Genomic DNA, 22,645 nt, shown 5'->3' with positions numbered 1-22,645 from the left:
ATGTTACTGAGTGTAAATGTAAACAATGCTGCATGTATGACAATGGCGACAGGAGATTGCATTAGGAATAGAAGGAAGCATGTAGGCATTGTAACCATGTAGAAATATTGTAAAGGTAGAAAACCTGATTTATTAAAGGTTCTGGAGTATCAACTGTACAGCCTTAACTGGGAGGAGTGTCAGGGTATAAAGAGTTAATAACTGTAAGCTGATGAGAAGTTGTAAGCAACCGGAAGCTGATGCAATAGAATGAGGCAGCAGAGTTACTGTCACTAAGAAGGTGGGTCTTAAACTGCTTATATAAAGGAAGCCATTAGAGGGCGTTCCTTCTCAAGCTTTCTCCTCGTGTGTATCATTGTTCTCCGTGTATCAGTAGCTGTAAAGGTATTTAACCACGCATAAGTTTATAAATATTTCACTGTAGATAAAACCACTGTTATTTATATAAAAGGCTGTGTGTTCTGTGTGCTGTGTTTTGCTCCTGGGTTTATCTCATATTACTAGTTACGCTGCCTAAACTCTGACATAGCAAAAGATACAAAGTCACAGAAACCTATGAAGATCCATCCACTCCTTCAACCAATTTGTCAGCTGTCCTAGGACTGCATGCTATGTTTTGGTTCTGCTCATCAATAAATGCTGAATTGTAAAGAAAAAGAAAAACTGTAAAATGGAGCAAAACTCACTTCAAAAATCTCTCGCTTAGCAACAGAAATCTTGGTCTCAGTTGTGGTAGTAAATTGAAGACTACCTATACATATTTCAGGAAAGGAGAAATGATAATTATATATACATAGGTAATAGATAATGTACACATGGATATTCACAATTAGCAAACCTCAAATTACTTTCCCATTCATCCACTCTTACTGTTCTCAAGAAAGAGTTGTCTTAATAATGAAAAGAAACATATCAGTTGTCATAGAAGTTTTGATAAGGATATCGAGAAGCAAGGACTTCAATTAACACACATTCCTTCTAAGCCTCTGTCTTGTTAAGATGTCCAAGAATTTGTTTTCCTCACAACCCTTAGGACTGTTGAATTATTCCTCTGATTATCTTTTCATTCATCTGTCGATTCTCGCAAGAGATCCACACCAGACCAGAAACCTGAGTTTTGTGGTTGCTTAGGAAAGATCCGGAAATGCACAATAATTTGAATGATTGAATTCAGAATTATTCCTTTCTTATTTCAAAGTAAAAGTTTGTTTGTTTGCTTGTTTTTTTTAAAAAAGGGCTTCACAGCCGCTGAAGTTTTCTTTAATTGAAGACGGCTGAAATAATAATAATAAAAATAAGCTTTCCTGAAGATCCAGAGAAACATGGTGTCAGCTGCCACCATATAGTTGCTTGTGCTTCCACAGACTTCCACAAATTATGGGAAGGGAGGAGGGAGGAAGGCAAGGGGAAAAATGAAAGTTAAGTTTTGCAGCAGGGAGGAAAGCAGGAAAACTTCTGCATCTATTGGAGTTGCTGTTTCAAGGTTACCTGGCATATCAGCTGCATACCTTCCTATGCAAAACTGGCCATTACAAAAACATCCTACCTGAACTTGATTGGTTGCATGGGGTGGGTGATGGGAGGTAGCTAAGGGAGGGGAAGGTTAAACTTTGGGCTTTTGGCATGCAATGCTCAGTTCTGGCTATGCATCACTGCAACACACTTCTAATAAAAACCCTGCCTTTCTCAGCAGATGGAGCCGAGGATGTTTTTTATTTAGTGGTTTAAGTGAATGGAATAGAATATATATATATATATATATTTTGTTGGCTAAGTGTGATTGGACACATAAAGAATTTGTCTTTAGTGCATATGCTCTCAGTGTACATAAAAGAAAAGATACGTTCAAGAATTCTAAGGTACAACACTTAATGATAGTCATAGGGTACAAATAAGCAATCAGGAAACAATCAATAGAATAGAATAGAATAGAATTTTATTGGCCAAGTGTGATTGGACACACAAGGAATTTGTCTTGGTGCATATGCTCTCAGTGTACATAAAAGAAAAGATACGTTCATCAAGGTACAACATTTACAACACAATTGATGATCAATATATCAATATAAATCATAAGGATTGCCAGCAACAAGTTATAGTCATACAGTCATAAGTGGAAAGAGATTGGTGATGGGAACTATGAAACGATTAATAGTAGTGCAGATTCAGTAAATAGTCTGACAGTGTTGAGGGAATTATTTGTTTAGCAGAGTGATGGCCTTCGGGAAAAAACTGTTCTTGTGTCTAGTTGTTCTGGTGTGCAGTGCTCTATAGCATCGTTTGAGGGTAGGAGTTAAAACAGTTTATGTCCAGGATGTGAGGGATCTGCAAATATTTTCACGGCCCTCTTCTTGATTCGTGCAGTATACAGGTCCTCAATGGAAGACAAGTTGGTAGCAATTATTTTTTCTGCAGTTCTAATTATCCTCTGAAGTCTGTGTTTTTCTTGTTGGGTTGCAGAACCGAACCAGACAGTTATAGAGGTGCAAATGACAGACTCAATAATTCCTCTGTAGAATTGGATCAGCAGCTCCTTGGGCAGTTTGAGCTTACTGAGTTGGCGCAGAAAGAACATTCTTTGTTGTCCTTTTTTAATGATGTTTTTCATGTTAGCTGTCCATTTGAGATCTTGCGATATGATAGAACCCAGAAATTTGAAGGTTTCTACTGTTGATACTGTGTTGTCAAGTATTGTGAGAGGTGGAAGTATGGAAGGGTTTTTCCTAAAGTCTACCACCATTTCTACGGTTTTGAGTGTGTTCAGTTCCAGATTGTTTTGGTTGCACCACAAGGCTAGTCGCTCGACCTCTCGCCTATATGCGGATTCGTCATTGTCTCGAATGAGACCAATCACTGTTGTGTCATCTGCGAACTTCAGTAGCTTAACAAATGGATCATTGGAGATGCAGTCATTGGTATACAGAGAGAAGAGAAGTGGGAGAGCACACAGCCTTGGGGGCCCTGTGCTAATTGTACAGGTATTTGATGTGATCTTGCTTAGCTTCACCTGCTGCTTCCTGTTTGTTAGGAAGCTTGTGATCCACTTACAAGTCTGTTCCGTACCTGTAGCTGGTTTAGCTTAGTTAGAAGAATGTCTGGAATGATGGTATTGAATGCTGAACTAAAGTCTACAAAAGGACCCTTGCATAGGTCTTTGGAGACTCAAGATGTTGTAGGATGTAGTGCAGAGCCATATTAACAGCATCATCTGTTGATCTATTTGCTCGGTATGCAAATTGCAAGGGGTCTAAGAGCGGATTCGTGATGGTTTTCAGGTAGGAAAGCACTAGCCTTTCAAAGGTTTTCATGACTACAGATGTTAGAGCAACTGGTCTGTAGTCATTCAGTTCCTTGATGGTGGGCTTCTTGGCACTGGGATGATGGTAGGCGTTTGAAGCAAGAAGGAACATAGCACATCTCTAGTGATTTATTGAAAATATGGGTGAAGATGGGGGCCAATTGGTCAGCACAGACTTTTAAGCAAGAAGGAGTTATCTTGTCTGGGCCTGGAGCTTTTCCTGGCTTTTGTCTGTGAAATAGGTCCTGCACTTCCTTTTCTGTGATCACTAGGGGTTGTGAACCCAATGAAATGGGGTCAGTTGTAGGAGGCTTGGCTGTTGTTGGTGTGTCTGAGATGGGGGTTGTGGAGATAGGTGGCTGTAGTTTCCTTTCAAACCTGCAGTAAAACTCATTCAGGTCATCTGCCAGTTGTTGATTACCTTCAGCCTGGGAAGAAGGTTTGCCATAGCCGGTGATATTTTTAAGAGTTTTCCACATGTTTGCTGGTTCATTTGCTGAGAATTGATTCTTTAGCTTTTCAGAGTAGCTTCTTTTTGCTGCTCTTATCTCCCTTGTTAGTGCATTTCTGGCCTGATTGTACAGCATTTTATCACCTTTTCTGTAGGCTTCCTCTTTGGAATGTCGTAGCTGCTTAAGTTTAGGTGTAAACCAAGGTTTATTGTTACTGTGTATTCGTAAGTTCCTTGTAGGTACACATAGGTCTTCACAGAAGCTGACATATTATGTTACAGTATCTGTGAGTTCATCCAGGTCTGCAGAGGTATCTTTAAAAATATTCCAATCAGTGCAGTCAAAACATGCCTGTAGCTTTAATTCTGATTCCTCCGTCCAGGTTTTCACTGATTTAATTATTGGTTTTATGGCTTTAAGTCTTTGCCTGTAAGCAGGTACAAGGTGAATCATGCAATGATCAGAGTGTCCTACAGCTGCACGTGGTAAAGACCGATAGGCATCTTTTAGTGTTGTGTAGCAGTGGTCTAGAGTATTCTTGCCTCTGGTGGGACAATTGACATGCTGAAAGTATTTTGGTAGTTCTTTCCTTAAGTTTGCCTTGTTTAGATCTCCCAAAACAATGGCCAGTGAATCAGGGTGTTTGGCTTCAGCCTCCATGATTTGGTCAGCTAGAGTTCGTAATGCCTCGTTTACACAGGCTTGTGGTGGGACATAAACAGCAATTAGAAGAAATGAGGAAAATTCACGAGGCGAATAGTAAGGTTTGCAGTTGATAATTAGAGTCTCTAAATTGTTGTCACAGAATTTGTAAATTATGTTAAAATCTTGACACCAGGTTGAATTAATATATAGGCATAAGCCTCCTCCTTTCTTTTACCAGATGTTTCTGGAATCCTGTCTGATCGTTCAATTTGAAATCCTGGAATGTTCAGGCTGCTATTTTCAATTGATTCATTTAACCAGGTTTCAGAGAAGCATAGGACTGCTGAATTGCGAAAATCAGAATAGCATTTGTTTAAGAGGAGTATTTCATCCATCTTATTTGCAAGTGAGCGTATATTTGTTAGGAAAATTGAAGGCAGAGGAGTTTTAGTGCGAGTTCTTAGCTTGATTAAGATCCCAGATCGTTTACCTCGTTTCCTTCGTTTCCGTCGTTTGGTTTTTTTAGTAATCCATGGCTCCGTGGGAATTGCCTCCTCCTGTGTTAGAATCTCCTCCGTGTTTGTAAAGACAGGCGGGGGTGAGATTAAAGAAAGCTGCTCCTTAAAGAAATGTTCCTTAATTTTTAGCAGATGGTCTCGTGAGTAGGAAATCCGTAGTGAGTCACAGAGAACAATTAGAAATAAAGAAACAATTAGAGAGCATTTCACCGAGGCAGCCTTCGTCGGCGCCATCTTACAATATAAATTGTAAGGATACAAGCAAAAAGTTATACAGTCATAAGTGCAAGGAGACAAGTGATAGGAACAATGAGAAGATTAATAGTAGTGCAGATTTAGTAAATAGTTTGACAGTATTGAAGGAATTATTTGTTTAGCAGAATGATGGCATTCAGGAAAAAACTGTTCTGTGTCTAGTTGTTCTGGTGTGCAGTGCTCTGTAGTGTTGTTTTGGGGGTAGGAGTTGAAACAGTTTATGACCAGGATGTGAGGGGTCTGTAAATATTTTCACAGCCCTCTTTGGACTCATGAAATATACAGGTCCTCAATGGAAGGCAGGTTGATAGCAATTGTTTTTTCTGCAGTTCTAGTGATCCTCTGAAGTCTGTGTCTTTCTTGTTAGGTTGCAGAACCAAACCAGACAGTTATAGAGGTGCAAATGACAGACTCAATAATTCCTCTATAGAACTGGATCAGCAGCTCCTTGGGCAGTTTGAGCTTTCTGAGTTGGCGCAGAAAGAACATTCTTTGTTGTCCTTTTTTGATGACATTTTTGATGTTAGCTGTCCAGTTTAGATCTTGCAATATGATAGAACCTAGAAATTTGAAGGTTTCTACTGTTGATACTGTGTTGTCAAGTATTGTGAGAGGTGGAAGTATGGAAGGGTTTCTCCTAAAGTCTACCACCATTTCTACGGTTTTGAGTGTGTTCAGTTCCAGATTGTTTTGGTTGCACCACGAGGCTAGTCGTTCAACCTCCTGTCTGTATGAGGATTCATCATTGTCTCGAATGAGACCGATCACTGTTGTGTCATCTGCGAACTTCAGTAGTTTAACAGATGGATCATTAGAGATGCAGTCATTGGTATACAGAGAGAAGTGGGGAGAGCACACAGCCTTGGGGGGCCCCTGTGCTAATTGTACAGGTATCTGATGTGATTCTGCTTAGCTTCACCTGCTGCTTCCTGTTTGTTGGAAGCTTATGATCCACTTACAAGTGTGTTCAGGTACCTGTAGCTGGTTTAGCTTAGTTAGAAGAATGTCTGGAATGATAGTATTGAATACTGAACTAAAGTCTGCAAAGAGGACCCTTGTGTAGGTCTTTGGAGAGTCAAGATGTTGTAGATGTAGTGCAGAGCCATATTAACAGCATCATCTGTTGATCTGTTTGCTGGGTGTGCAAATTGCAAGGGGTCTAACAGTGGATCCGTGATGGTTTTCAACTGGGACAGCACTAGCCTTTCAAAGGTTTTCATGCTACAGATGTTAGAACAATTGGTCTGTAGACATTCAGTTCCTTAATGGTGGGCTTCTTTAGCACTGGGATAATAGTAGAGTGTTTGAAGCAAAAAGGAACATAGCAAATCTCTAGTGATTTATTGAAGATACGGGTGAAGATGGGGGCTAATTGGTCAGCATAGACTTCTAAGCAAGAAGGAGTTATCTTATCTGGGCCTGGAGCTTTTCCTGGCTTTTGTCTGTGAAATAGGTCTTGCACTTTCTTTTCTGTGATCACTAGGGGTTGTGAACCCAATGGGAGGGGGTCAGTTGTAGGAGGCTTGGTTGTTGTTGGTGTGTCTAAGATGGGGGTTGTGGAGATAGGTGGCTGTAGTTTCCTTTCAAACCTGCAGTAAAACACATTCAGATCATCTGCCAGTTGCTAATTTCCTTCAGCCTGGGAAGGTTTGCCATAGCCGGTGATATTTTTAAGAGTTTTCCACATATTTGCGGGTTCATTTGTTGAGAACTGATTCTTTAGCTTTTCAGAGTAGCTTCTTTTTGCTGCTCTGTTCTCCCTTGTTAATACATTTCTGGCCTGATTGTACAGCATTTTATCACCTTTTCTGTAGGTTTCCTCTTTGGAACGATGTAGCTGCTTACGTTTAGCTGTGAACCAAGGTTTGTTGTTATTCAATATTTGCAAATTCCTGGTGGGTACACATAGGTCTTCACAGAAGCTGACATATGATGTTACAGTCTCTGTGAGTTTATCTAAGTCTGCAGAGGTACTTTCAAAAACATTCCAATCAGTGCAGTCAAGGCAGGCCTGTAGCTTTAACTTTGCCTCCTAAGTCCAGGTCTTCCCTGATTTAATTGTTGGTTTTGTGGGTTTAAGTCTTTTCCTGTAAGCAAGTACAAGGTGAATCATGCAATGATCGGAGTGTCCCACAGCTGTTGGTGGTAAGGACCGATAAGCATCTTAGTGTTGTGTAGCAATGGCCTAAAGTATTCTTGCCTCTAGTGGGACAATTGACATGCTGAAAGTATTTTGGTAGCTCTTTCCTTAAGTTCGCCTTGTTTAGATCTCCCTAGGTGGCAGCAGGTCTGATACATTGAAGGGTTTCCCCTCCCTGCAATGGGCTGTCAGAATCACTTCGAGAAAGAGGAGGAAGAGACGCAGCCCAGGCAGTGGTGAGATAAGAAATTTCTGTGTCCAAAATAGGCATGCAATTTGAGAAAATGTCTCAGGGTTTATCCTTCTTGGGTCACGTTAGAATAAAGACAGGAAGCACCTCCAGACTCTGTTTCTGTAACCCTGTAAGAAAAATAGTTTTAGGATTCATGACTGTGTGTCTTGGTGTTTAAGTCTGATCTGTCTGGGATGGCAGACAGCCCTTCGCCTCAGTCTTCCAGTACTTGAGGGACTGTCACAGACAAGAGAGGGTTGACTTATTTTCTAAAGCACCTGAGAGCAGGACAAAAAGTAATGGATGGAAACTTGTCAAAGGAGAGATCCAACTTAGAATTAAGGAGAAAATTCCTGACAGTGAGAACAATTAACCAGTGAAATGCTTGCCTTTTCAAAAGTTGTGGGTGCTCCATCATTAGAGGTTTTAAAGGAGAAATTGGACAAACATTTGTCTGGAATGGTATAGAGTCTTCTGCTTGGGCAGGGGGTTGGACTAGAAGACCTCCAAGGTCCCTTCCAATCCTATTATTCTATGTTCACTTAACAGGCAGAAATAGAAGCTGTTCTAACTTGGGAAACCTGTTCGGGCTCTCTTGACCAACATGGCTTCAGTACGGGAAGTGTCCAGTTTCACTGAAGACCTGCTGTGCCCCATTTGCCTCTGCCTCTTTCAGGAGCCCCACATACTGGAGTGCGGCCACAGCTTCTGCGCTCCCTGCCTGGAGCCCTGCATCCCCACAGGGGAAAGTAGCGGGCTCTGCCCCGAATGCCGGCAACCCTTCACTTTGCGCCACATGAACCGAGCCCTCTGTAGCTTGGCCAAGAAGGCCCGGCTTCTGAAGCTGGATGAAAGGGCTCAGCTGAGCGGCACCGGAGGCTGGCACTTCTGTGAGGAACACGAGGAGCCTCTCAAGCTCTTCTGCAGCCAAGATGAGGAGCCCATTTGCGTCATCTGCCGGGACTTGCCTCAGCATCGGGGACATGACTTCCTGCCCCTGAAAAACGCGGTTCAGAACTATCAGGTAAGAACGGGACCTGGGAGGAGAAGGAAGGTGGCCTCTGGTTGAACAAGACACACACACACTCTCTCTCTCTCCCTCTCTCCCTCCCTCTCTCTCACTCTCTTTTTCTCTCTCCCCCTCTCCCTCCTCTGTCTGTCTCTTTTTCTCTCATATCTCTCTTGCTTTGTAAAATTTATTTCCCACTTTTCTAATATTATACTGAATCTGTATCTCGCATTTAACCTATTTTTCGGACTATAAGATGCACCTGACTATAATACACCCCTAAATTTAGAAGAGGAAATCAACAAAAAAAGCTTTTGGCCTCCATGTGCCTCATTTTCAAGGCTTTTTTCAGCCTGTGTTTGAGGCTTTTTTTAGCCCGTTTTTGAGGGGGTTTTGCCCTGTTTTGAGGCTTTTTTCAGGCCATTTTTTCCAAAAAAGATTGGCCAAAAAAAAGCCTCAAAAATGGGCCAGAAAAAGCCTTGAAAACGGGCTGAAAAAAGCCTCAAAAACAGGCTGGAAAAAGCCTCAAAAACAGGCTGGAAAAAAACAGGCCAAAAAAGCATTAAAAAATGGCCTGAAGAAAGACCTGAAAATGGCCCCAAAAAAAGGCTCCATGACAGGGCGTGCAGAGGCAAAAAAATGGGTGGCGGGTGAGCGAGGCTTTGTCAATATTTAGTCTATAAGACACACAAACATTTTTGCCCCCTTTTGGGAGACAAAAAAGTGTGTCTTACAGTCTGAAAAATACAGTCTGCAATTCATTTCCCTCTTCCTGAAGATTCACTATTTGATCTATGGAGGTGGCTGGAAAGGGCAAGAGTTTTGGGAACCTGCTGCTGGCCTCTCCTATCATACGGATTTGTTTACCTTCTAATTGGAGGAAGGTTTAGTTCTGAGAATTATTTGGGAGGGATACATTCGCTTGAGGACATTCTATGAGGAGCAACATCATTGGGAAAGGAATTTCTCTCCATGCAGGCTACAGGCTTACAAGAAACACATACTTTCCAATTACACTTTCAGTTGCATTAGCTAAGCCAGGGGTATCAAACTCAAGGCCCGGGGGCTGGATACAGCCTGTGGGATGCTTAGATCTAGCCCATGAGGCCGCCCTGGGAACGGCAAAGGACTGGCCTGTGGTACCTCTGCCAGCGAGAACGGAGCTAGGGAGGGTTGCGGCTGACCTTCCCGAGGTCTGTTTTTGCTGGCAGAGGGTTGCAGGACACCGTCGCAGCTGAAAACAGAGCTTGGGAGCCTGTTTTTGCTGGCAGAGGGTTTGGGCCACCACTTGCGCGCCTGACATGAGTGATGTTGAGCTGGCCACGCCCCCCCTCCCCCCCCCAGGTCAAATACAACCCTGATGTGGCCCTTAATGAAATAGAGTTTGACACCACTGAGCTAAGCCGTTATGGGCTTGTCAGTTTCAAGGCACAGTTTAGATCAAGAGTCTCCAACCTTGACAACTTTAAGACTTGTGGACTTCAACTCCCAGAATTCCTCAGCCAGCAAAATTAAAGTTGGTAAAAAGAGCCGAGGTGGCGCAGTGGTTAGAGTGCAGTACTTCAGCTGACTGCTAGCTACAGTTCGGCAGTTCAAATCTCACCGGCTCAAGGTTGACTCAGCCTTCCATCCTTCCGAGATGGGTAAAACGAGGACCCAGATTGTTGGGGGCAATAGGCTGACTCTGTAAACCGCTTAGAGAGGGCTGTAAAAAGCATTATGAAGTGGTATATAAGTCTAAGTGCTATTGCTATTGCTAAAGTTGAGAAAGAGTGGTCCAGGTTGATCAACTGGTTGATTATGTGCCATCAGGTCATTTTCAGTCCTGTTGACCACATAGACATCTAAGCATGACCAAACCCTTAACAGAAAGTGGCTGTGGAAGCCAGGACAGGTAGTTCTCAACTTACAACATTGGTTTAATGAGTGTTCAAAGTTACAACGTCACTGAAAAAAGTGACTTATGACTGGTTTTCACACTTATGACCATGGCAGCATCCCCATGGTCACGCGATCAAAATTCAGACTGGCTCATATTTATGAAGGTCGCAGTGTCCCGGGGTCACGTGGTCACCTTTTGCGATCTTCTGACAAGCAAAGTCAATGGGGAAACCGGCTTCACTTAACAATGGGCCGCGGTGTGGCTCAGGCTGTAAGAAGCCTGTTATTAAACACAGCTGCCTGCAATTACTGCAGGTTCTAGTCCCACCAGGTCCAAGGTTGACTCAGCCTTCCATCCTTTATAAGGTAGGTAAAATGAGGACCCAGATTGTTGGGGGGGCAATAAGTTGACTTTGTAAATATACAAATAGAATGAGACTATTGCCTTACACACTGTAAGCCGCCCTGAGTCTTCAGAGAAGGGTGGGATATAAATGTAAAACAAACAAACAAAACAAACGGTGTTACTAACTGAACAACTGCAGTGTAGCAAGAAAAGTCATAAAATGGAGAAAAATTCATTTAACAACTGTCTCGCTTAGCAACAGGAATGTTGTGCTCCATAAATTGACGTCTACCTGTATTCTGATTTCCTTGAAGTCAAAAGAAGATTGTGGGTGGATGAAATGATATACATACCCTGTTTCCCTGATAATAAGCCCAATCGAGTTTTTGAGTGCATGCGCTAAAATAACCTGCCTCTCGGAAAATAAGCTCTCCCTGAAAATATTTAAACGCATGCACAGCCGGTCCCCACCATTTTCTCTGGTTTCCTCCACACGCCCCAAAATAACCAGACCTCCCTAAAAATAAGGCTAAGCGCTTATTTCGGGGTTCAAAAAAATATAAGATGGTCTTATTTTCAGGGAAACACGGTACATACATACATACATACATACATTCAGGCACATACACTCACACAACAGTTTGCTTAGTGACTGTCCTAAGTTACAACGGCATTGAAAAAGGTGACTTATGACCATTTTCACAGTTATGGCCATCGCATCATCCCTATGGTCATGTGATTTACATTCGGATGCTTGGTAAGTGGTCCATATTAATGAATAGCTGCAGTGTCCCAGGGTCATGTGATCTTCTGACAAGCAAAGTCAATGGGGAAGCCATGTTCACCTAACAACAGTGTTACTAATTTAACAACTGCAGTGATTCACTTAACAGCTGTAGCAAGAAAGGTCGTAAATTGGGACAAAATTTATTTAACAAGTTTCTCACTTAGGAATTTTGGGCTCAATTGTGGTCATAAATTGAGGACTACCTGGAGAGAGAGAGAGGGAGAGAGAGAGAGAGAGACTGACTCTACAAAAATTCCATAAGGAAAAAGAAATACCTTAAATAAATGCAGGAGAACGAAAAACTTAATATATTGCTAACTAAATCTATCATCATATAAAACACTTTTAACTAACAAGTTAAATTCTAATTAGGGCTGATTGGGGGACAGAAGTCTGACAGAACCTGGCTGGAAATAAAAAATTGTCCTGGTATCAGTCAAATGCTGGTGTTCCTTTTAAGTGAGAGCTCAACTTTCTCTTCCTTTTAGGACCAGCTGAAGGCATCTCTGGAGCCTCTTGAGGAAGGTCTCAAGCTGTTGAAAAGGAGCCAGTGCCACCAGCAGGAGAACATTATTGAATTAAAGGTGCAGCTGGGAAGTGGGGATGATTGGGATTTTCTGTTTAAGGTTAAACTGAGTGTATCTTTTCTCTCTTCAGCCCAGCAACTATTGCTGTCAATGCTACCATTTGCAACTCATTAATTTAATATTAGGTGTTTCATAGTCAGCATTTAATCCAGGCTCCTGCAATTCAGTCTACGGAAAAGAAAAGCTACCTGCTTGTTTGATTCACATTCAGATCAACAATAAATAAATAAATATGGTGTAGTGTGGCATTCAAGTTGCCAAAGTTGTCAACCATGCATTTTTCAGGATAGTCCATTCTGTTCCCTCTTCCCCTAGAATTCTCAATTTAATTTTAAACATTTAGAAGCACTGTGGTGCTCTAAGCCACCACAAAAGACTACTTCAGCTTCAGTTGCAACAATACACGTGCACACAATAGATTTAAGCTTAATGTTAACCGCTCCAATCTTGATTGCAGAAAATATGACTTCAGTAACAGAGTTGTTAATGCTTGGAATACTACCTGACTCTGTGGTCTCTTCTCAAAATCCCCAAAGCTTTAACCAAAAACTGTCTACTATTGACCTCACCCCATTTCTAAGAGGTCTGTAAGGGGCGTGCATAAGAGCACAAGCGTGCCTACCGTTCCTGTCCTATTGTTTCCTTTTATTATATCAAATTAATATAGTTATTACATACTCATACTCATGTATATGCTTATATATTGTATAATTATTTCATGCTTATGATTATATATACTGTGTGACAAAATAAAAATAAATAAAAAAGACACACAATTAGAACTTTGTGTCAGAAGGGAATATTTGTAGCTCAGGGTTGAATGGTGAGGTCTTTGGTGCTTTCCAGCTTGGTTGTTTTCTTGCAGATGTTTCACTACTCAACTACATACATCGTTGTGTGTGTGTATGTACATCTGTGTGTATATGTGTGCTGTCACTACATTATAATAAAGGCAAATATTTAAATTGCCAGTATTGCTTAGTGTAATCGGTATAGTGGCATTGATTGATTGATTATAAGTTACCCGACAGTGAAATGGCTGGCATATAAATTTAATAAATTCATAAAATAAATTAGATGGTATCAAGTAGTTTTCAACTCCGAGCAAAATGCAGTTTCTCCATGACGATTTATTCCTAACCTGGTTTTTCAGTTCATCCAATGGTGCCCCCATTGCCACTGTAACTATGTCCACCATCTTTGCTTTTGTTCTTCATCTTCTCGTTCTTTCCACCTTTCCTAGTATTAGAGTTTCCTTAAAAATGTTAGGATTTTGCATTATATGCCCAAAGTAGGATGTTTTGAATCATTAGTGCTTCAAATAAGAACTCAAATAATAATAATAATAATATTAATAATAATATTTTAATTTGTATACCGCCCTTCTCCCGAAGGACTCAGGGCCGTTTACAGCCAAGATAAAATACCCATACAATACTAAAAACAGACATTAAAAAACTTATTAAATTTGGCTCCATTTTAAAATACAATCAAACCCTATAAAATTGATAAAAATTTAAAACCCATAAAATCAGCTAAAGGATTTAAAAATTCAAGCCAGTCCTGCAAGATGGAATAAATAAGTCTAAAGTTCGTGGCGAAAGGTCCGAAGGTCAGGTAGTTGTCGGAGTCCAGGGGGAAGTTCGTTCTACAGGGTAGGAGCCCCCACAGAGAAGGCCCTTCCCCTGGGAGCCGCCAGTCGACATTACTTGGCTGACGGCACCCTGAGGAGTCCCTCTCTGTGAGAACGCACAGGTCGCTGGGAGGTACAAGATGGCAGTAGACGGTCCTGTAAGTATCCCAGTCCTAAGCCATAGAGCGCTTTAAAGGTGGTAACCAATACCTTGAAGCGCATCCGGAAGACAACAGGTAGCCAGTGCAGTCTGCGCAGGATAGGTGTTACATGGGAGCTCCGAACCGCTCCCTCTATCACCCGCGCGGCTGCATTCTGGACTAACTGGAGCCTCCGGGTGCTCTTCAAGGGGAGCCCCATGTAGAGAGCATTGCAGTAGTCCAAGTGAGAGGTAAAAAGAGCATGAGTGACCGTGCATAAGGCATCCCGGTCCAGGAAGGGGCGCAACTGGTGAATCAGGCGGACCTGATAAAAAGCTCTCCTGGAGACGGTCGTCAAGTGATCTTCAAAAGACAACCGCCCATCCAGGAGAACGCCCAAGTTGCGCACCCTTTCCATCGGGGCCAATGATTCGCCCCCAACAGTCAGCCGCGGCTGCAACTGACTGTACCGGGGTGCCGGCATCCACAGCCACTCCGTCTTGGAGGGATGAAGCTTGAGCCTGTTCCTCCCCATCCAGACCCGTACAGCTTCTAGACACCGGGACAGTACTTCGATAGCTTCGTTGGGGTGGCCTGGGGTGGAAAAGTACAGCTGCGTATCATCAGCGTACAGTTGGTACCTCACCCCAAAACCACTGATGTTCTCACCCAGCGGCTTCATATAGATGTTGAACAGGAGAGGCGAGAGAATCGATCCCTGCGGCACCCCACACATGAGGCGCCTCGGGGTCGATCTCTGCCCCCCTGCCAACACCATCTGCGTCCGGTCAGAGAGATAGGAGGAGAACCACCGACAAACGGTGCCTTCCACTCCCAAACTCCCCAGCCGGCGCAGCAGGATACCATGGTCGATGGTATCGAAAGCCACTGAGAGGTCTAATAGGACCAGGGCAGAGGAGTAACCCGTGTCCCTGGCCCTCCAGAGATCATCAACCAACGCGACCAAAGCCGTCTCCGTACTGTATCCAGGTCGAAAGCCGGACTGGAATGGGTCTAGATAGACAGTTTCATCCAGGTACTGGGGTAATTGACGTGCCACTGCACTCTCTACAACCTTCGCCGTGAAGCGAAGGTTGGAGACCGGACGATAATTTCCTAAAACAGCTGGGTCCAGGGAAGGCTTCTTGAGGAGGGGTCTCACAACAAACTCATCAACAAATGAGGTTTTTTTTTGTTTTGTTTTTTGTTTACATTTATATCCCGCCCTTCTCCGAAGACTCAGGGCGGCTTACAGTGTATAAGGCAAGTTGATTTGTTTGATGGTCCATTGATTTATCTTTTCATGGCTATCCAAAGTATTATCAGGAGTCTACCCCAAAACCAACACCAGTGTGGACAGGTGATTATTTCTCTTTGACCAAACCACAACCTTTTGCTGTGCCCCCTCTCTGTTTTTCCAGACCTGCTCCAAATCCTTGTCTGAGCATATCTCTGAAGAGTTTGTGAAGATGCACCAGCTGCTGAATGACAGAGAGTTGGCTATAAAACAGGCCTTAGAAAACCAGACGGAAAAGAAGTTGGCGCAGATGGAAACCAAGTTAAAGAAACTGGACTGCAAGATAGCCACACGTTCGGAAACGCTGTGTCGTGTACAGGCCGGCCTTGAATGCAAAGACCACTTTAGTTTCCTTAAGGTAAGGGGGATCTTGGGCTCTGTGCTTTTTTTTAATCTTTGTAAGGCACCTGAAATAACTGAGAGCCAGTTGGGTGGCCAAATCGATTTTCTTAAAACAAATAAAATAAGTAGGACTGATTCCACAGTGTTTGTTCATGTAAAAGAGAAATCGATCAGTACATGCGCTTTCATGGCCTCCATTTTGCAATGGCATATCAAACACTTTGACTCTATGGTCCTCAATTTTTGTTTATCCTTTATATGTTGTGATAGTATTCCCCTGGGATTTTTTTTCTGATAATAAACTTGGCCAAGAAACTTGGCAGGGGTGTCAAACGCAATTTCATTGAGGGCCACATCAGGGTTGTGTTTGATTGCTGGGTGTGGCCGGGGTGGGCGTGGCCAGCTCAATACCCCCTATGGTCGGAGGCACCCGGGCTCCGGTTTTGGCTGCGACAGCCTCCTCCAGCACTCTGCCAGCAGAAAAAAAGCTCAGGAGGGTGGTGTGAACCCCTTCCGAGCTCCATTTTCGCTGGCAGAGGCACTGCAGTTGGTCCTTTGCTTCCAGGGCAACCCCACAGGCCAGATCTAAGCACCCCGTGGCCCAGATGTGGCCCGCAGGCCTTGAGTTTGACACCCCTGATCGACTGAGAGCAAAAATCTGTTGTGCACCATTAAAATGCAGAACGCTCTGACAGGAAAGTGGGTGATAACCCACAGAAAGAATTATTTTGACTGTTATCTCACTTTTCTCTCTCTCTCTCTCTCTCCCTCTTTCCCTCTTTCCCTCCCTCCCTCCCTTCTCTCTCTCTCTCCTTCCCTCCCACAGGAGGCAAAAGAGTTGCTAGAGAGGTAAGTAGTGTTTCTCTTTTCTTATACACCAAATTACAGCCAAAGTTAGGATCAACGTTTCCTTTGATAAGCAAGGTGGTTGTTAAATATCGCCTCCAACCTTTTTTTTTGCCACTGTTCTTAAGTGAATCGCTGCAGTCATTAAGCGAATCCAGCTTCCCCCTTTGACTTTGCTTATTCCAAGCCAGCTTGGAAGGTCACAAATGGCAGTCACATGACCCCCAACATGGCAACTCTCACAGCCTGGTTGTCAAGCACCTGTATCTTGATCACGACCAACAGCTGTAAATGTGAGGATCGGTTGTAAATCACTCTTTTCAGCATTGTAAGTTTGGTCTCTCAATGAATGGTTGTTAAGTCCAAGAATATCTGTTGTGACACAGGCCCAAATAGATAGTAGTACACTCAAATCAGTTTAAAAACAAACAGACTTTATTAGAACAGCTGAGAATTAACTCATTCTCAGCACAGTCCAAACTAAATCAAAGCAAGTACTTCCTAACACAATTCTTCAGTCTTATCACCAACCTAATTAGGCAAATTGCCAAAGGCTTTTCTTGGCAAAACTTCAAAGCAAGAAATAAATGCAGCAAGACAAGGCTGTCAACATTGTTTTCCGGCAAAGAGCCCAAACGGCATTGCTGGTCTTTTAAGCCTTATGGGAGGGGCCAATCATCTCTTGGCCCTACTCCCGAGTTGTCCTCTTTGCTTGAGCTGCTCTTGCCTTCTGGCAGCTCTTCTCATGTGTGTATTAGGAACAGGCTCCTCCTGTTCCTCTGCCTCATTACTGTCAGCCTCTGGAGGCTCCGGAGTCTGCACATCACTCCCAGATGGCCCTGGCCCCTCTGCCTCTGATGCAGAGCCCTCATCCGGGCCTTCCCCAGTCTCCAGGACTGGCCCATGTTCTTCCTCAGCCTGATCGCTGTTCGACTCCGTTGCCAGCTCAGCAGGCTGCTGGCGGACCATAACAACACCTATATAATAAATATATGAAAGGAAGAAAAGCATGAACCAACAGGGAGGGCTGACCCTACAGGACAAGTGTGTCAAACTCAAATTCATTGAGGGCCGTGGAACAGTTGTGTTTGACCACGGGGGTGGTGGTGGCAAGGGGGGGCGTAGCCAGCTTGATGTCACTCGTGTTGGGGACACCTGTGGTGGCCCGAGTGGTCGAGCAGCAAAAATGGGCTGTTGAGCTCTCCTGTGGTCTTCCAAAGCTCTGCTTTCGCTGGCAGAGGCACCGCGGGGCAGTCCTTTACTGTTTCCAGGGTGGCCCCACAGGCCAGGTCTAGACACCCTGTGGGCTGCATCCAGCCCGCGGGCCTTGAATTTGACACCACTAATTCAGGGTATATTGGTTTGCTTCCTCACTGCAGCCATGACTTCCTCTTTCACCTTTCAGAAGCTGCTGGATGAGTAGGTGAAGCTCCTCCACATATGAAGATGGCTACTTGTTTACTTCCATTAAAAAATTCTGCTACAGTTATAAAGTTGGCTCCTCTTCTTTTTGGGGAGTAGAGACAAAGCAAGGTTGATTTGGCCATGAAAAGAGTTTGATTGGGAGGGAGAATGTTCTTCTGGCCCTTTGGCTCCTACCCAAATCTCTGTAAAACTGCAAAAAGAAAGAAGTGGAGATTCTCTTGAGTGAGTCTTCCGTTCTGGTGATGACGTGGGCATTTTCTTGGCCACAGCATGGCCATCACTTTCTCTTGGTTTTTCCAGCTTCCCTGGGAAGTTTCATCAGATCTGAACCTACTTAACTGTTTTGGGAGTCAAAAAATCATCTGTTGGTCTTGTGCTGTTCTCTGCTGTGATTATTTTTTAAAAATGCATGGGTGCTTCTAATAAAACCTGATTTATGGAGCAGGGGACAGTCCCAGGTGTAATTGTCTTCCAGTTCTAAATCCTTCCACTTTTCCCCAGTATTTTCCAAGTTTTTTCCCTCTTAGTGCACAAAATCCATTAAAGAGGCATAATAATAATAATAATAATAATAATAATAATAATAATAATAATAATAATAATAATAATAATAATAATAATAATAATGCATCATTCTTTTTTGATCAGAAGTACTCAGATATCTCTCTGTAGAAGGACCCCGATCTGATTCCTCTAGTTTTGATAGAATTGGGGCAGCTTATTCTAAAATGGCTGATCCTTGGGATGCTCTTTTCCTTCAGGCTCCGTAAGGAACAAGGAGCTCTAGATGAACCTGAACTAAATGCTGAACTGGTTGGAGAAGATGGGCTCAAAGATGAGTGTGAGAATGAGACTGATGAAGATGTTGATGAGGAGGAAGAAAAAGAAAAGGAGGAGGAAGAAGAGGAAGAAGAGGAAGAAGAGGAGAAGGAAGAGGCGGAAGATGGAGTGGTGCCTGTAGACTTGAACCTGGGCAAGTTTAAAGAACAATTCTACGCCTGGAAGCAGCTCCTGAATGGGCTACATCCAGGTGAGTTGAGTTTTTAGACCAAGTATACAGGTTATTGGTTTATTGCTTTTATACCCTATTTTTTTGTGGAAGTTCAAGTCTATGTACTCCACAGCAATAACCATGTAATGTGATGATGATGATGATGATGATGATGATAATATCCACCAGACAAACCCAAACTAGATGCTGAACTGGTAGGAGAAGATGGGCTCGAAGACAAAGATGAGTGTGAGAATGAGATTGATGAAGTCGTTGACAAGGAGGAAGAGGGGAGAGAAGAGGAAAAGGAGGAGGAGGAGGAAGAAGAGGAAGAACAAGAGACAGCAGAGGAAGAAGAGGAGGAGAAGGAAGAGGCAGAAGATGGAGTGGTGGCTGTAGACTTGAACCTGGGAGAGTTTAAAGGACCTCTGCAATTCTACGTCTGGAAGGAGCTCCTGGATGGGCTATATCCCGGTGAGTTGAGGTTTTAGATCAAATATGTTGGTTATTGGTTTATTACTTTTATCTCGTTTTTATCTCGAAGTTCAAGGCTATGTATTCCACAGCAATAACCCTGTAATGTGGTGGTGGTGATGATGATGATGATGATGATGTTATCCATTCAGTCATGTCCCAACTCTTGGTGATTCTGTGGGCCAGGTCTCTCCACATCTTCCAATCTTGCACTGCTTCTTTGAGTTCTTCTATGCTCTGGCTGGTGTCAGTTTTGATGGTGTCAACCCACAGTGTTCTTTGATGGCCTCCTTTCCATTTACCACTAACTCTTCCAAATATAATTGCTTAATTGCTCTAATTATCCTATTATATAGAATTACACCGTAATGTAGTTTGGGCTAAAAGAAAGAAAGGAAGCTTCAGACAGTAGCTTTAGTAACAGCTGGCTAATATTACATTCATTTGTTTCTAATTTTTTCGTGGACCTCTTTATACTCCTGCAATACCCTGCTGCACAAGTCCGCTCTTGTTCATTCTGAATTCTTTCCATCTTCCCTCTCTAGTCCCTGCAAGCATCACTTTGGATTGCAACTCAGCTCATCCCAGCTTGGTCCTTGTGGAAGAAGCCACCGGGGTCAAGTTCAGTCCTGAACGACCGTTCTGGCAAGAAAAGCCAGAGAGCTTCACTTCCACCCCGTGTGTGGTGGGACGGAAGGGCATTACCACTGGGCGCTTCTACTGGGAGATCGATGTTGGGGACAGCCCCAGTTGGATAGTGGGGATGGCCAAAAAGTCTGTGGAGCGCAAGAAGCAGCTGAACTTTCTGCCCAAGGAAGGGGTGTGGGCTATTGAGCTGAAGGCAGAAGAGTACCAAGCTCTGAGTGAGCCCCGTACGCCCCTCTCGGTCTGCGGGCAGATGGAAAAAGTTGGGGTCTACCTGGACTTTGAAGGGGGGCAGCTCTCTTTTTACAACAGCAGCAGCAGGTCCCACCTCTACACCTTCCAAACTGCCCTTTCCAAGCATACTTCCATGCTCCCCTTTCTCAGCACTCAAAGCAACTACCCCCTCTGGGTGTGCGGTCTGCAGCTTTGAGATCTTAGCTCAAAGTGTAGCATTGCAAAGAACAGCCTAGTGAAAGTTGAAAACATTGGGATGTGTTAGGATGGCTATTTTAAGAGAAAGTCCATGCTAATCCCTCTTTACAAACAATTGCTCAAAGATTCGAAAAGGGTCTCACCTGACTATTGTGGTCCATGGTTGTTGTTCTAGGCGCAGAGAGTTCTATAAGTGTAGCTTTCAACCTGATCTTTATCTTTAATGTTAGATTTAGGGTTTTTTTAATATACAAAATTTTTGATGTTGTTTTCTTCTCTTTTCTGTTTTGTATTTTATCTTTGTTGATAAAAGAAAATAAATACCTTAAAAAACATAACTAGATTGTGATTCTTTGTGTTCAGCATCCTTGCCCATTATATGAACTCTGCCAGCACACTAAGCTACAATGCAGTTTATTTTATTTTTTTTAATTTTTTGAAACAAACCACGTACAGCATATTTTTTGAAAAAAATACCAGGCACATAGTCAAACCCAATTCAATTTTCCACCACCCTCATTGTATATTTTATCAAATATATTTGCCTTCCCCACTTTTTACTTTTATTATTTGCATATCTCTAATATAAGATTCAATCTAACCCTCTGTCCTGAATTTAACTTTTAAATCAAGTCCAGCCCCCTCCCTTTTTGCCCCCCTTCTTCTCTCTCCCTTCTACATTAAAACCCTATATTCCCAATTACAAATTTCTTTCTTTTCAATCTTTATGTCAACATCAATAATCATTACATTTCACTAAACACATTTTTTAAAAAAATCATTCTTAATTTTATTAAAAGAAAAACAATAATAAAAAAAAATAATACTAATTAACATTAATTATTTCAAAAAATCTCTTATGCAGTTAATTCTCATCTCTTGGTTATTTCAATCTTGATCTATATTAACATAACATAACATAACAACAGAGTTGGAAGGGACCTTGGAGGCCTTCTAGTCCAACCCCCTGCCCAGGCAGGAAACACTACACCATCTCAGTCAGATGGTTATCCAACATTTTCTTAAAAATTTCCAGTGTTGGGGCATTCACAACTTCTGCAGGCAAGTCGTTCCACTTATTAATTGTTCTAACTGTCAGGAAATTTCTCCTCAGTTCTAAGTTGCTTCTTTCTTTGATCAGTTTCCACCCATTGCTTCTTGTTCTACCCTTAGGTGCTTTGGAGAACAGCCCGACTCCCTCTTCTTTGTGGCAACCCCTGAGATATTGGAACACTGCTATCATGTCTCCCCTAGTCCTTCTTTTCATTAAACTAGGCATACTGAGTTCCTGCAACCGTTCTTCATATGTTTTAGCCTCCAATCCCCTAATCATCTTCGTTGCTCTTCTCTGCACTCTTTCTAGAGTCTCAACATCTTTTTACATCGTACCAAAACTGGATGCAATATTCCAAGTGTGGCCTTACCAAGGCATTATAAAGTGGTACTAACACTTCACGTGATCTTGATTCTATCCTCTGTTTATGCAGCCCAGAACTGTGTTGGCTTTTTAACAGCTGCTGCACACTGCTGGCTCATATCTAAATGGTTATCCACTAGGACTCCAAGATCCCTCTCACAGGTACTACTATTGAGCAAGGTACCACATATACGGTACTGGTGCATTTTGTTTTTGGCCTAAATGTAGAACCTTACTTTTTCACTGTTGAATTTCATTTTGTTAGATAGCGCCCAATGTTCAAGTCTGTCAAGATCTTTCTGTAACTTGAGCCTATCTTCTGGAGTGTTGGCTATTCCTGCCAGCTTGGTGTCATCTGCAAATTTGATGAGTTCCCCATCTATCCCTCGTCCAAGTCATTGATGAAGATGTTGAAGAGTACTGGGCCTAAAACAGAGCCTTGGGGTACTCCACTGCATACTTCCTCCATGTGGATGTAGTTCCGTTGAGGACTACACGTTGAGTGCGGTTGGTCAGCCAGTTACGAATCCATCTGGTGGTGGTGCTGTCTAACCCACATTTTCTACTTTATCTAGTAGTAGGTTATGGTCTACTTTATCAAATGCTTTACTGAAGTCCAAGTAAATTATATCAACAGCATTCCTCTGGTCTACTAATTTTGTCATTTTGTCAAAGAATGCGATAAGATTAGTCTGGCATGATCTGTTTTGACAAACCCATGTTGGCTTTTGGTTATTACTTTGTTTGCTTCTAGGTGTTCGGTGATTCGTTGCTTGATTATCTTTTCCAGAATCTTCCCGGTATTGAGGTCAGACTGATAGGTCTGTAGTTTCCTGGATCTGTTTTTCCTTTT

General features: G+C 42.8%; 1 protein-coding gene across 4 annotated transcripts; it reads left to right on the top strand.

Moving 5' to 3' along the window:
• Positions 1-322: 322 nt before the first annotated feature.
• Positions 323-20,703, top strand: LOC131191435 (E3 ubiquitin-protein ligase TRIM39-like). 4 transcript variants are annotated; one of them, XM_058169566.1, is made up of 9 exons: positions 323-384; positions 6,983-7,031; positions 8,090-8,564; positions 12,052-12,147; positions 15,345-15,578; positions 16,389-16,411; positions 18,595-18,863; positions 19,014-19,298; positions 19,844-20,703. In XM_058169566.1, the coding sequence occupies exons 3-9, from the start codon at positions 8,145-8,147 to the stop codon at positions 20,371-20,373; spliced, it is 1,857 nt and encodes a 618-aa protein (XP_058025549.1). In that variant the 5' UTR covers positions 323-384; positions 6,983-7,031; positions 8,090-8,144; the 3' UTR covers positions 20,374-20,703. The 4 variants fall into 4 exon arrangements, with proteins under 4 accessions (XP_058025549.1, XP_058025550.1, XP_058025547.1 ...); XM_058169567.1 differs by lacking the exon at positions 6,983-7,031 and having other exon boundaries at positions 343-384; positions 19,029-19,298; XM_058169564.1 differs by lacking the exon at positions 6,983-7,031 and having other exon boundaries at positions 343-384.
• The last annotated feature ends 1,942 nt before the right edge of the window (positions 20,704-22,645 follow it).

The sequence above is a fragment of the Ahaetulla prasina genome, chromosome 2 (genome assembly GCF_028640845.1).
Source record: "Ahaetulla prasina isolate Xishuangbanna chromosome 2, ASM2864084v1, whole genome shotgun sequence".
Taxonomy (NCBI): Eukaryota; Metazoa; Chordata; class Lepidosauria; order Squamata; family Colubridae; genus Ahaetulla; species Ahaetulla prasina.
The sequence above is the reverse complement of the archived record's forward strand: the minus strand, read 5'-3'. Positions and strand labels throughout refer to the sequence as shown.

Excerpts from the sequence above, each read along its gene's own strand:
- LOC131191435 (XM_058169566.1), top strand. The coding sequence starts at position 8,145 with ATGGCTTCAGTACGGGAAGTGTCCAGTTTCACTGAAGACCTGCTGTGC. Across the intron at positions 15,579-16,388 it reads ACCACTTTAGTTTCCTTAAG|GAGGCAAAAGAGTTGCTAGA; the intron begins GTAAGGGGGATC and ends TCCCTCCCACAG. Across the intron at positions 16,412-18,594 it reads GCAAAAGAGTTGCTAGAGAG|GCTCCGTAAGGAACAAGGAG; the intron begins GTAAGTAGTGTT and ends CTTTTCCTTCAG.